General features: G+C 32.8%; 2 protein-coding genes across 3 annotated transcripts; both read left to right on the top strand.

Annotated features, from left to right (window-relative positions):
- Window positions 1-1,677: 1,677 nt before the first annotated feature.
- On the top strand, window positions 1,678-4,874 carry LOC130817318 (nascent polypeptide-associated complex subunit alpha-like protein 1). The gene is made up of 4 exons (XM_057682951.1): window positions 1,678-1,969; window positions 3,425-3,503; window positions 4,162-4,292; window positions 4,373-4,874. Exons 1-4 carry the CDS (start codon window positions 1,910-1,912, stop codon window positions 4,703-4,705), a joined length of 603 nt encoding a protein of 200 aa, XP_057538934.1. The 5' UTR covers window positions 1,678-1,909; the 3' UTR covers window positions 4,706-4,874.
- Window positions 4,875-6,904: 2,030 nt separating this feature from the next.
- On the top strand, window positions 6,905-10,423 carry LOC130817316 (nascent polypeptide-associated complex subunit alpha-like protein 1). Of its 2 annotated transcripts, XM_057682947.1 has the most exons (5): window positions 7,969-8,047; window positions 8,691-8,792; window positions 8,939-9,020; window positions 9,243-9,379; window positions 9,641-10,423. In XM_057682947.1, exons 3-5 carry the CDS (start codon window positions 8,957-8,959, stop codon window positions 9,971-9,973), a joined length of 534 nt encoding a protein of 177 aa, XP_057538930.1. In that variant the 5' UTR covers window positions 7,969-8,047; window positions 8,691-8,792; window positions 8,939-8,956; the 3' UTR covers window positions 9,974-10,423. The 2 variants fall into 2 exon arrangements, with proteins under 2 accessions (XP_057538929.1, XP_057538930.1); XM_057682946.1 differs by lacking the exon at window positions 8,691-8,792 and having other exon boundaries at window positions 6,905-8,047; window positions 9,641-10,422.
- The last annotated feature ends 2,298 nt before the right edge of the window (window positions 10,424-12,721 follow it).

Raw genomic sequence — 12,721 nt, 5'->3', positions numbered from 1 at the left:
TTTTTTTTTTTTTTTGCAATTTTCCCATTAAAATATGGTGGTGGTCTGATAATAGTGGAAGTGAAGGATGAAACCAAAAGAGAGCTTTAATGTTCAAATGTGATTGAAGGTGTAAAATATGGTGGTTTGATGGATTGATTTTAAATATGAAAATGATGCAAAGCAAATTCAAGTGGTACAAAGGAAGGATAGTTTAGTGTAGTATATGGTCCCCTGTTTCAGTTTAGTTGTCGCATATGTTTTTTTGGCATTATTTATTAATTATTTTTATTTTGTATTTATTTAAACATAGTTAAATGAAATTTGATTTTATTCATCTCCATGCAAAAACAATATTTTATAACTTTTTTATGTTAAATTATAATTTTTATTGAATAAGTACATAAATATGTGTACTAACTGAATTAAGGTGGAGAAAGTACTCTTCTCGTCCATCTTAGTTATTATACATTTTTTTTAACGAACTTAAATTAGTTGAGAATTTTTTTTTATATCAAAGAATAACTTAATAAACCTTAATTCCTAATTTAATACCTGTAATTTTTCTCATATATTTTAAATATATTTACAACACACAATAAAAACAAATATTATTCTTCTTATTGCATCAAAATATCACATCCTAAGTTTCGTTGCTCATTCTTAAAATTTTATAAACAATAGGCTAAACACCTTATGTAGTAAGTAGTAACTAGTAAGTTAGAAATAGTAATTAGACTGGCATGGAAGGTGTCAAGCCACCGGATCATGTGGGTGTGCCTAGCATGCCATGTACAGTAATGCCATGTACAGTAATGAGTTAAGTCGGCCACCATCAAACAATAGATTGTGACATGACACAACATGTAAATCGTGCAGAGTGCAGACTGTTATGGTTCATGTGTTGTGTTGAACCACAAAGTGGTGGCAACGGGATGTCCACGAGGCTGCGACCCACTCTTATGATCGGCAAGTCGAGTTCCTGTTGTCCACATGCCTTCTCCGTCGTGCCCATTTGTATTATACTCCCTTCTATTTATAAACAATAGGACATTTAGTTTTTGACACTATTCACTTATTATTCTTAATTTGTATTTTATTCGTAATCTATAAATTATAACATAGTCGAGTGAGATCTTGTTTAATTCGTCTTAATGCAAATATTATTAATATGCACTTTTTATAATGTTTCGTTATGTATAATAAGAGATATTAAACATTAAATAAGTGCATTAGATAGTGTGAAAAAACAAATGTCCCATTATCCATGAACATTGTTGTCCAAATGGTGATTGGTTTTTGCAAGTTAATTGCTAAAAATTAAAAGCTAAAATTAAAAAATAAACTTACTAGATTTCTGTTTATAATTTTTTACAATTTAATTTTGTATTTACTTATTTTTTTGTATACAAAACAAATTATTGTATAGGTAAGAAGCTACCTTAGTGCGTTCTTGACAAACACTCTTTATAGTTGGGAATATTCATGTCTAATAAAAAATTGAGACCATGATAGGGAAATCAGTAAAAAAATTGAATTATTCTGAGTATGTTTTCATAATTTAAGTATGTCGCATTATATAAATCAATTATATTAGAAAATTAAAATGAATGAAGAAGAAGAATCCAACTAAATAACAATAGGAAACTAGGTAGTTGTAGGAGTTTCAGAATGAGAGGATTATGTGAGAATTCATCTCTAAGTCACAATTTTGACTAAAAAACGGTATTTGTTCCAACTGAAATAAGATAAGGTCAGAATTGTAAATGAGCGACGAAGCAAAGCCAGGGCATAAATAAGTACGACGATATCTGCTGTTGCGCTGTCGAATCTATTGCTTTTATCCTTGGAGGGGTTTTAGGGTTTTTGTGATTCGCATCTTATTTATCTCCTTTTTCACAACTCCACCGTTACTACAACCGCCATCGCCATGACTACCCAAACTCAAGAAGAGCTTGTCGCTGCTCAACTCGAACAGCAGAAAATCACTGTATATTTTTCTATCTTCCTCACTTCTTCGATTTAATTGTATATAATTATTGAATCTGATTTCTAAGTTTTCTAACTGTTAATCTATGTTTCGGTTATTCCATTACTGAGATTCAATCTTTGTTAATTCTTTTTGATATGTTTGTTGCTTCTGAATGTGCTTTCACTTACTGTTTTACTTGTCATTTGGTTGGATCTGGCCCTTTTTATCATGATTTTAATTGATTCATGGTTTGTTATGTAGTAGTTAAATGGTTTTCTCAATCATTACTCCCTCTCTCCCCTTGAGAAAGCACCCAAAAATTTTAGGGTAAAAATTAATCTGTAGCCCGAGAATAACACAAAATACAAGTGGAATAGAGATTAGGTTTTCAGATGGATAAAATAATAGAGTGGAACCATTGCGAAAAATTGGAACGGTTCAAATTGAGTGGGGCTGGCCAAAATACTCCCTTTGAAGAATGCGAGAAAAAATTGTGAATTTTAAGGGGGTATTTTATTTATATTAAATGGATCGAGATTAAAATATGTAGATGATAGCAAAAGAGACTTTAAATGTGTGAATAAGATTAAAAGAAGGTGTGGCGTTTATTTCTTAATAAGAAATAATAGTAAATGAGTTGAATTACCAAAAATAGAAATTGATGCAATTTTAGAGGGATAGAGAGGGACTACAAAAATGGAGCTGTTTCATAGAGACACAAGGAGTATTATTTTTCCATGAATGAAATAGGAATACTGAACAGGGGTTAATTGATCTTCTAGCCTTAGGTTCATTTTTCTTTAAAGGATTCATTTAGAAAGTTGCTCCTTCTGTTTCTCAGGATTCTATTGTTATGAACTGGTTCTTTAATATTTTGAGAACCAAATGTTTGCCGCCTTATTTGTTTTATTGACGAAATTTTATGCAATAATGCGTCATGGATTTTGGATTTTTCATTTGGCTATTATCTAAAAGTTTGTGTATTGATGTCTTGTGTCCATTTAAGTTGAGCGAATGACCTATTATGAAGAGTTGTTAATTTTGGTGCTACAAATTAGATTTATATTTGCAAATTGTTGTGAGAGACGGTCTCTATGAGGAATGCATTAGATTTGTGCTAAATAACCCAATTGATACAAATTAAAGAGAAAATAAGAACGTGGGCTTCTTGTTTTGAGGTCGTCTCTTTGAGAGACGGTCTCTCACAAGAGTAACTGTTTATATTTTGAATTATTTAGGAACTTGTAATAAACTGTTGGACTTGATTATAATAACAAGAAAATAGGATAGCAAAAAAACTGAAGATTTTTGAGTTTTGGATTTAACATGAAGGGTTTGGTGTTATGAAATAAGATCATGCATTTGGCTTTTTTTATTTTTGGTCTTTCTTTTTGGTATTGTTAAGTGTTGTATGGTGTTTTATAACATTATGTTTGTGATTTATTGATTTGTTTTCTGCTTTTGATTGGGCAGGATGATGAGCCTGTTGTTGAGGATGACAATGATGTTGAGGAGGACGACACTGATGATGACAATGATGATGATGTAGAAGGTAAGTGGAGCTAAATTGTGGGCATATATTCCTGTAAATATGAGTGCTTTTTACAAAAGTTTTACGGTAGACTTGTACACTAGTTTTTTGTATTTCTTTGGCATTGCTGGTTTGGTATGTATTAATTTTCTGACATGATAGATGTTTGAAATGATGCTTTTATTATTGAATTGATATTTGAAGTGAAGGATATAGGTGAAAGAAGTACCCGTTACTTGATTTAACTCCATGGAGTGTATCTATATTATTTGTACAATTGGATTTGGTTTTTTTAGTTTTATTGTAATGAGTAATGGTGTTACACTGGAGTGGATTAAACTATATCCTCTGTATTTCCCAATGTTCGAGCTTGCTATTAGTTTTAGGCTTTAGCAAATTACGTTTCTGTGATGTAAGCTGCCAGCATGCTGATCCCTCTTAGATGTTAACCGTTAATTTGAATAGTACAGCACAGGTTGTGCTGCATTATATCTAAATAGGCGAGTCCATTATGATTGTCTGATGGCCTTTGGCAGTGCGGCATGTCATATCTATTGTTAATAATCAATAGTCATACTTGTCCCAATCATTAACTAGACTCCTTGAGGATGTTTGCTTTGGTTTTGCACTTGGACCTTTTGATCTCCTTGTAAACTCATGTTATCTTCTTGGTTTACAGGGGCAGATGGAGATGCCAGTGGTAGGTCTAAGCAAAGCAGAAGTGAAAAGAAGAGTCGAAAAGCCATGTTGAAGTTGGGAATGAAGCCTATTACTGGTGTCAGCAGAGTCACTATGAGGAAAAGCAAGAACGTGAGTCATTTTTACTTGTTCGAGCCTTTACTGTCATTTTTGTTTTCTCTAATTAATGTCGTATCTTTTTGTCCGATCAGATTTTGTTTGTCGTCTCAAAGCCGGATGTGTTCAAGAGCCCAACATCAGAGACATATGTGTTCTTTGGCGAGGCAAAGATTGAAGATTTAAGTTCACAACTTCAAACTCAGGCAGCAGAGCAGTTCAAGACTCTAGACTTGAACAATACCATTTCCAAGCCTGAAACTTCCGCTACAGCCCAGGATGATGAGGAGGTTGATGAGGAAGGAGTTGAACCTAAAGACATTGAGTTGGTCATGACACAGGCTGGAGTTACTAGGGGTAAAGCGGTCAAGGCACTCAAGGCTGCCGATGGAGATATCGTTTCTGCTATTATGGAGTTGACCACTTGATGAAAAGTCTTTGGCTGATGTTCTAGTTAGTCATTTTGTGCTACCTGAAGGATCTATGGTGTTAAAATTTAAGGAATTTTGAGTCTGTTTCTTTCTCAGTTGTAATATTATTGAAAATTTTGAGATCATTGTATAAGTGATGCAGAAAAGCACTTCTTTGATTGGCTCATGGTTTGAATCCACTAGTTTCTGGCAATTTTGAGATGGCAAATGATTTTTCTAGCCTTAGTGCTACATATAAGCATATGACAAACGAAATTTTCTTATACTAGCAGATAGGGGTGGCTTTTGGGGTGGATTGTTCCATTGTTTCTTGATTCTTGGGTCCAGATCACAAACATGTGAGCCGTGTGGTCTTGTCGGTTGTGTTGTGGATCGCAATTCCCCAAATTGGTTATGAAATGATCGACTGTACACTAGACTACGTATTGTGACGTGTCAATCTCAAAGGTGGCAATCTCTGCTCGGCTGTGCTCGAGTGTATTGATGAATAAATTAACTGAATATTTATTCAATGCACGAATGTGTAACTTTAGTTAATTAATATAAATTAAATTATACATGTAGGAAAATATTTATAGCATAGTTTATCCAATGCGCGAATGTGTAATTGGTTAATTTATATAAATTGAATGTGTAACATAGTTGTAATATTGAGCCGTAAGTAGACTTTTGAATATAAAATGAATGCAGGTAAACGTGTGGTCACACAATGATGGATATAATCAAAAATAATGAGTTCAAAGAGAAGTTAGAGGTTGCTCCGTTTTTTGCAATAATGCGTGAAAATAGATTGAGATGGTTTGGGCATATGCAGAGAAAGACTTATGACACCCCGTGAGAAAGCATGAAAAGCATCATAGTGAAGGATAGGAGAAGTCGAGGAAGACCTAAGAGAACATAGGAAGAACATATAAACATGGATTTGTATGAGTTACACCTCTCTGGGGATCCGATTAAGTATAGGGTTAGTTGGAAGCGCCTTATTCATGTCTTAGATTAGTGATACTTTCACCACTTATTGCTATCCTTATTCCTTGCCTTTCATATATTGCGCTTTTATTTATGTTATTTTTAAAGTTCAAGCTTATGATTTAAGATGCAGGTTTGCGAGTAGTTGTCGGAATCACTTTTTATGAGAATCTTTCTTGAGCCGAGGGACTCTTTGACCGTATCTTCTACTTCTACTATGGGTATGAGTTGTCGTCTTCCTCCGCTCCTCATACTCTGCTCATAATTTTTTCATATGAGCAGGATACAAGGATATGATAATGATTATTTTCAATGTTGTTCATAAGTGCGAGGCTGTATACAAATAGCCAAATAGGCCATATTCGACAATGTTAATGTTTCATATTCACCTTGTACCTTTATCCCTAATAATTTGATTTATGTAGTGTTATACACTGATTTTGTTAATGTGGTTACAATTATATCAGATCATTAAGAAAACTTATAATTTTGTATTTTAATACTTCAAATATTAATCATTTATTTTTATTTAAAATAAAAAATTAGAAATATGTCATAAAAAATGTACTTACTCCTATTTCTTAAAATTATATTTTACTTTATATAACTACTTCTATGTTATAATAATAATAATAATAATAATAATAATAATAATAATAATAATAAATAAACGGTTGAATTATTCTAGAATAAAGAGCCATTTTCCTAAATATTGTGAATGGGATAAATATTGTCCATTCTGCATTGAGGGGAAACTTAATTCCCTGGGTACTGTCCACGTAGGACATCCACCCAAATCAATTTTTTTCCCTTTTTTAGGTAACCGCTATCATAAGAAACGGTTTATGGTTAAGAGTACAGGTAAAATACTATACAAAGTGGCGGTTTTCGATTAAAGCAAAAAAAAATAATAAATCAGTGAACCTAAAACTGCCATATGAAATGACAATTTACTTATAATATGAAAAAAAATATATTATAAGTAGAGCGCCACTTAATATAGCGGTGTTGTGTTAGTATATTAGGCAGCAGGTCAGCGGGCACAGCATCAAGCACACACTCCTCTCCTTCCTCCTCTTGTGTCGATTATCATGAATTATGCGTCTGCATATTTAAAATCTTTATTCAAAGCAATCAGTAAGCTTTAAAATTGAAGTCATATATGAATAACCATGTAGTAAGTCTATTGTTTCCTATCTTCATTTTCAACGGTAACTGACAACAGACGAGCAGAGACATATATCTGCTGACCTTTCTGCAAATGTTGGTTAGCTACATGTGCCGGTTCATCCCAAAACGTTAAATTGATCCTACAACAAAGAGGTGTCATGATCTGCCTTGCATTGTACAGTGTAGATCCTTACATTTTTCAGCACAAAGATGTTACTTGCATCAAGCAAATCAATTGCAAGTGTCTTCTCTATTTTCCCAATCCCAATTTCAGCCAATTTTGCCTCTTTTAAAGTGGTCCAATTTGGTATACATTCCATAACAGCCGAAGTATCTATTACAAGATCGATGATAATTACTGAGGTCCTCAACCGAAATGAATGGAAGTTTACACATGAACAACAATCCATTTCAAGATCGATGATAATTATTGGCTCAATGTCCAAAATCTATGCATTGTGTTTCATTTAGAATCAACAACAATCCCAACAAAATCAATCCACAACAATAAAACGCCTTAATCTCGACAATATGAGGCCAACGCCCAACAAAATCAATCCATTTGAGGAAAACGAAGAACCCCAATTTACTCATCCAATATTGAAACAGTAAAAACAGCTACTACCCAATGTCCAAGGAAAATCGAAATAATTTCAAAAATGAAAACCCAATTCAGTATTGTCAAAACAAAGCAGTAAAACAAAAAAAATCCTGCTTCTGCAGACCAAACCACCATTCAAAGTGGCGGTTTTTGTGATCCCAGGCAAAACCGCCATTCAAAGTAGCAGTTTATGTCAAAACAAAATCCAGGTGAACAGCCACTTAAGCTAGCAGTTTTGTATTTTGCAAAAATAAAATAAAAAAACTCAAGCATTAAACCGCTAATTGAAATAGCAACTGGACTGTATTCAGTGAATGAATTTTCTCTTTGATGCACAATGAGAATTTTTTTTTATAAAGGGCAATAATAAGGGAAAAGATTCTAGAATAAACGTAAATTAGCGGGAAGCGAAGCCACTGGCATGTGGGCATACATAAATTATAAATACCAGGATCGACTGTTGTCGAAGCCTTTTCTTTCATTTCATCCTAAGAGAGATTTTTTGGGTTTTTCGCAACTCCTCTGTTACTACAATCACCATGACTAACCAGACTCAAGAAGAGAAGCTCTCGGCTCTACTCGGACAGCAAAAAATCGATGTATATTTGTTCTATCTTCCTCGATCACCTCAATTTAATTTTATGTAATTGTTGAATCTGATTTCTGTGTTTTCCAATTGTTGATTCATGTTTCAATTTTAAATTACTGAGACTCAATATTTGTTAAATCTTTTTGATTTATTCAATATACTTGCTTTTCGATTTCCGAATTTGCTTTCATTTACTGTGTTCGCTTCTTGTCATTTGATTGGATATGGTGATTTGATTCATGGTTTGCTTGAGTACTAGTTTCATTTTGGTAATGATTTCCTTATTGTTCAATCTTTGTAATGGCATTCTCAATCCTTATTATTGTTCTTTGAAGGAATTGAACATCAGTTAATTGATCATCTAGCCAAGATTTATTTTCTTTAAAGGATGCATTTAGAAAGTTGATCCTTCAATTTCTCAGGATACGATTGTTGAAACTGTTCTTTAATTTTCTGAGAATTAAATGTTTGCTGCGTCGTTATTTGTTTTATTGAAGAAATGCTTTGTAAATGATAATTTTGGATTTTTCCATTTGGCTAGTATCCAAATGTTTGTGTGTTTGGTAATAGTGGAGCGAAAGGCCTTTTAGGAAGAGTTAATAATTTTGGTGCTACAAAGTTAAAAACATTAATTTATATTTCGAATTATGTAGGATTTAGGAACCTGTAACAAACAGTTGGACTTGATTGATACAGCAAGAAAATAAAGATATTTAGATATCTGAAGAATTTTGGGTTTTGGATAAAGTTGGAAGGTTTGATATCGTGATATACTTCTAGTAATGCATTAGGCTTTTATTTATTGTGATCAAATTCTTATTATTGTTAAGTGCTGTCTGGTGTTTGATAACATTTATGTTTGTGATTTATTGATATGTTTTTGCTGCTTTTGATTGGGCAGGATAATAATGAGCTGCTTATGATTGAGGATATCGACGAAGAGGATGACAACACAGATGATGACAGTGAAGATGATGTAGAAGGTATGTGGAGCTGAATTGTGGGATTATAAACCTGTAACTATATAGTACTCTTACTATTCGAGAATGATAGTATGAGTATTAATAAACTCATACTTATAATTATATCTGCCTTATATCATAGTTGTTACAATCATTAACTACACTCCTGCTAGTGTTCACATTGATTTTGCACTTGGACCTTTTGATCTACTTGTAAACTCATGTTATTCTTTTGGTTTACAGTGTCAAGTGATGGAGATGCCAGTGATAAATCTACGATAATAAGCAAGAGTGAAAAGAAGACTCGAAAAGCCATGCGGAAGCTTGGTATGCATCCCATTACTGGTGTCAGCAGAGTCACTCTCAGGAATGAAAAGAATGTGAGTCTTATTCTCATGTTGGAGCCTTTTACTTTCAATCATGTTACTCTGACTATTCATTTTGCTTCACCTATTCATGTACGATCCTTGATGCTCGGACAATCATATGTTTAGACACTTCATTTTAAGCATAAAACTGAATATCTAGACGTACCTGACACATGGACATGTACAAGTGTCCGACGTCAGTACCTGAGTGCAAGTAACAAAGCTTTCAATTTTGTCGTCTCAATTTAATGTTGGGTCTTTTTCTACTATCAGGATTTAAAAGTCATCTCAAAGCCCGTTGTGTTCATGTGTCCAACAACAGAAACATATATCTTTTTTGGTGAGGCAACGAAAAAAGACATAAGTTCACAACTTGAAATTCAGCCAGCACAGCAGTTCAAGGCTCCAGACTTGAGCAATGTCATTTTTAAGCCTGATATTTCTGCAATGGTCCAGGATGATGCGAAGGTTTATGAGGCAGGACTCTTACCCAAGGACGTTGAGGATGTCATGACACAGGCTGGAGTTACTTGGGGTGAGGCCTTCACCGCACTCAAGGCTAACAATGGGGATATCATGGATGCTATTATGGACTTGTGCTGTTGATTACTTGATGAGAAGTCTTTGGCTGATGTTTTAGCTAGTCATTTAGTGCTTACTAAAGCATGCGTAGTGTTAGAAACCAAGTACATACTCATACCTCATACCTTAACCGTAAAGTGTTTGTTTTGAGTAATTTTTTACTCAACTCATGCCAGTATATATTGATTCCTTTTTGATATGTTTTGGCTGTTGAATTTATTTTTGATGTTTGATCAGACACGCTTAGAATGTTTTAACCTAATTGAAAGATTTATACTTATTTGTTAACTATTGTTAAAGGTTAAGCTTATGGACTTGTGGCGAAAGATGTCGACTTGCAGAAAGCATTTTCTATGAGAATCTTTCTTGAGCCAAAGGACTCTTTGGCTGCATTTTTCTTTATGAATACGGATTGTTGTCTTCTTTTATTCATAAGACTCTACTTATAGTTTTTCCTATAAGCGGGATATAGTGGAGATGATGATGATGATTGTTTTCAATGTTGTACATAGGTGCGAGGCTGTATATGAATACCCAAATAGGTCATATACGAAAATGTCAATGTTTCATATTCACCTTGTACCTTTATCCATAATAATTTGATTTATGTGGTGCTATAGATTGATTTTGTTAGTGTAGTTACAAACTTACAATCATATCTGATCATTAAGAAAAACTATTATAATCATTTTTTGTATATTTATACTTCAAATATTAATTATTTATTTTTATTTAAAATAAAAAATTTAAAAATATTTAGTAACAAATGTACTTATTTCTTAAAATTTTATTTTTACTTTATACAACTACATCTATCTTATAATAATCATAATAATAATAAATAAATAGAAAAACACAAAATATTCCAATTTTTTAGTGAGTTTCCTACAATAATCTCAACTTTTATTTAAACATAAATAATTTTAATTATGAGGAGTGCTTGCTAAAAATGCACCAAGTTAATCTGTTACATATATAACAAATCATTTTGCATAAATAAATATAAAAATAAAGATAATGTTAAATTATAAAAAATTCAAGTATATTTTTTATTCTAACTATTAATTTTTAATATTTTTGATTTTTGATTCTTTTTTCTTTTTGTTTTTGCAATAATTAACTTGCAAAATTCGGCCATCATTTGGACAATAATGTTCTTGAGTAAGAGATCAGAAATTGGGATTATTCATAATCAATCGAAAATTGAAATTATTACTAAAAATTACGATGAATAATATAACCTTTTAACTTATTCCCTATAATAATATCAACTATTAATTAACCATAAATAATACCAACTTTGACAACCAAAACAATATGTAACCTTGTAAATAAGACATTTATATAAAAAAAGATAATTAAATTAAAAAAAAATCCAACCCCCACCCATACCCTTTACTGGTTCCCAACTCCTTGTTTACTGGTTTCACATCCCTCCCCCTAACCATCTCAATTACCCAGCGTTGCACACCACCAAACAATTGCCCATCTCCCCAACATCGCCGTCATCACTCAGTCACCGCCATCCACAACCCTAAATTCTTGCTCAGATCATGAAATCAAATCGCAAATTAACCCTAGCCTCCACTACTCCCCACCACCTACGCACGCCCTGGCTTGATAGCCGCGAATAGTGGAGCTGGTATGTAAGGTCAGCGGAATCGAAATGGATGTTACTTTGGGCTGAAAAAGTGCGTTGATATGGGAGACTCCGACGAACGGTTGGAAGATTCTACATTGGGAACAAGGTGGTGGGTAAGAGGGTGGCGCTGGGGTTGATGGGATGTTGAGATATTTTGAAGCAAAATAAGTAGTTTTTGAAAAAAAAAATTCATACATGAGCTTCGTCAAAGTTTATATCCAAAAGTAAGCGCTGAAGTTTGTTTTCACTTAGCTGAGTAAAAGAAAGAAAGTGAGTTTAGCAATCGCCCAATTGTCCGCCGTTATGTACTCAGCTAAGTGATTGTCCACTGTAATAATCACAGAATATTAACATCCAAAGTTAATAAAAGTCAAAAAGTCAACAAAAGTTAATCCAATCACCCCTATTAGTAAAAGCGGGTGATTATTTGGCTGAATTTTATTGACTCAGCTTAAGAAATGGTCCGTTCTTAGTAACAGCGAACAAACACCAAATTTAGCATTGGGCTGAAACGCGGGATATGAGTTTTGACGAAGCTTATTTATAAACTTTTTTACAAAAAATGCCTATTTATTTCAAATTTTCGCCGTTGTCATAGGGTTTGATAATTATTTTTTTTATTTTTTTAATTTTTTTAAAATCTTTTTGGGTTGAACCAAATGTATCTTATTAAACTTTTCAGTAGATTTTAGGTAGTCAAATGGAACCATATGTGTAGGAGAGATAATCCAATACTTTCTTGTTTTAAAATACTTGCAACGTTTACTTTTCACCCGGTCCAATGTACTTATTCAATTCTTAATATCTATAATTATGTATAATAAAAAATTATAAAAAATTGATATTAATAATCTTTAAATTGAGACAAATCAAACAAGGTTCCACTTGAGTATATTTTAACTTATAGATTAAAAATTAATCACAAATAAAAAGAGATATGTGAATGATGCAATTATTTCCAATGTTGCAAGTAAGCCGGAACAGAAGAAGTATATAGTGGGATTTAAGTATTTAACACATGTGTAGGAGAGAGTCCGATTTATAGTTAAACAAGACCACATGTGTAGAAATGAGAATCCAATAATTATGATAAAAAAGTGTCCAAATAGAAATTAGACATTTAAGATAAC

The sequence above is a fragment of the Amaranthus tricolor genome, chromosome 7, assembly GCF_026212465.1.
Source record: "Amaranthus tricolor cultivar Red isolate AtriRed21 chromosome 7, ASM2621246v1, whole genome shotgun sequence".
In the NCBI taxonomy this organism is placed as follows: domain Eukaryota; kingdom Viridiplantae; phylum Streptophyta; class Magnoliopsida; order Caryophyllales; family Amaranthaceae; genus Amaranthus; species Amaranthus tricolor.
Note: the sequence above shows the minus strand (reverse complement) of the source record. Positions and strands in the feature narration are given on the sequence as shown.

Excerpts from the sequence above, each read along its gene's own strand:
- LOC130817316 (XM_057682946.1), top strand. The coding sequence starts at position 7,988 with ATGACTAACCAGACTCAAGAAGAGAAGCTCTCGGCTCTACTCGGACAG. Across the intron at positions 8,048-8,938 it reads TCGGACAGCAAAAAATCGAT|GATAATAATGAGCTGCTTAT; the intron begins GTATATTTGTTC and ends TTGATTGGGCAG. Across the intron at positions 9,021-9,242 it reads CAGTGAAGATGATGTAGAAG|TGTCAAGTGATGGAGATGCC; the intron begins GTATGTGGAGCT and ends TTTGGTTTACAG.
- LOC130817318 (XM_057682951.1), top strand. The coding sequence starts at position 1,910 with ATGACTACCCAAACTCAAGAAGAGCTTGTCGCTGCTCAACTCGAACAG. Across the intron at positions 1,970-3,424 it reads TCGAACAGCAGAAAATCACT|GATGATGAGCCTGTTGTTGA; the intron begins GTATATTTTTCT and ends TTGATTGGGCAG. Across the intron at positions 3,504-4,161 it reads CAATGATGATGATGTAGAAG|GGGCAGATGGAGATGCCAGT; the intron begins GTAAGTGGAGCT and ends CTTGGTTTACAG.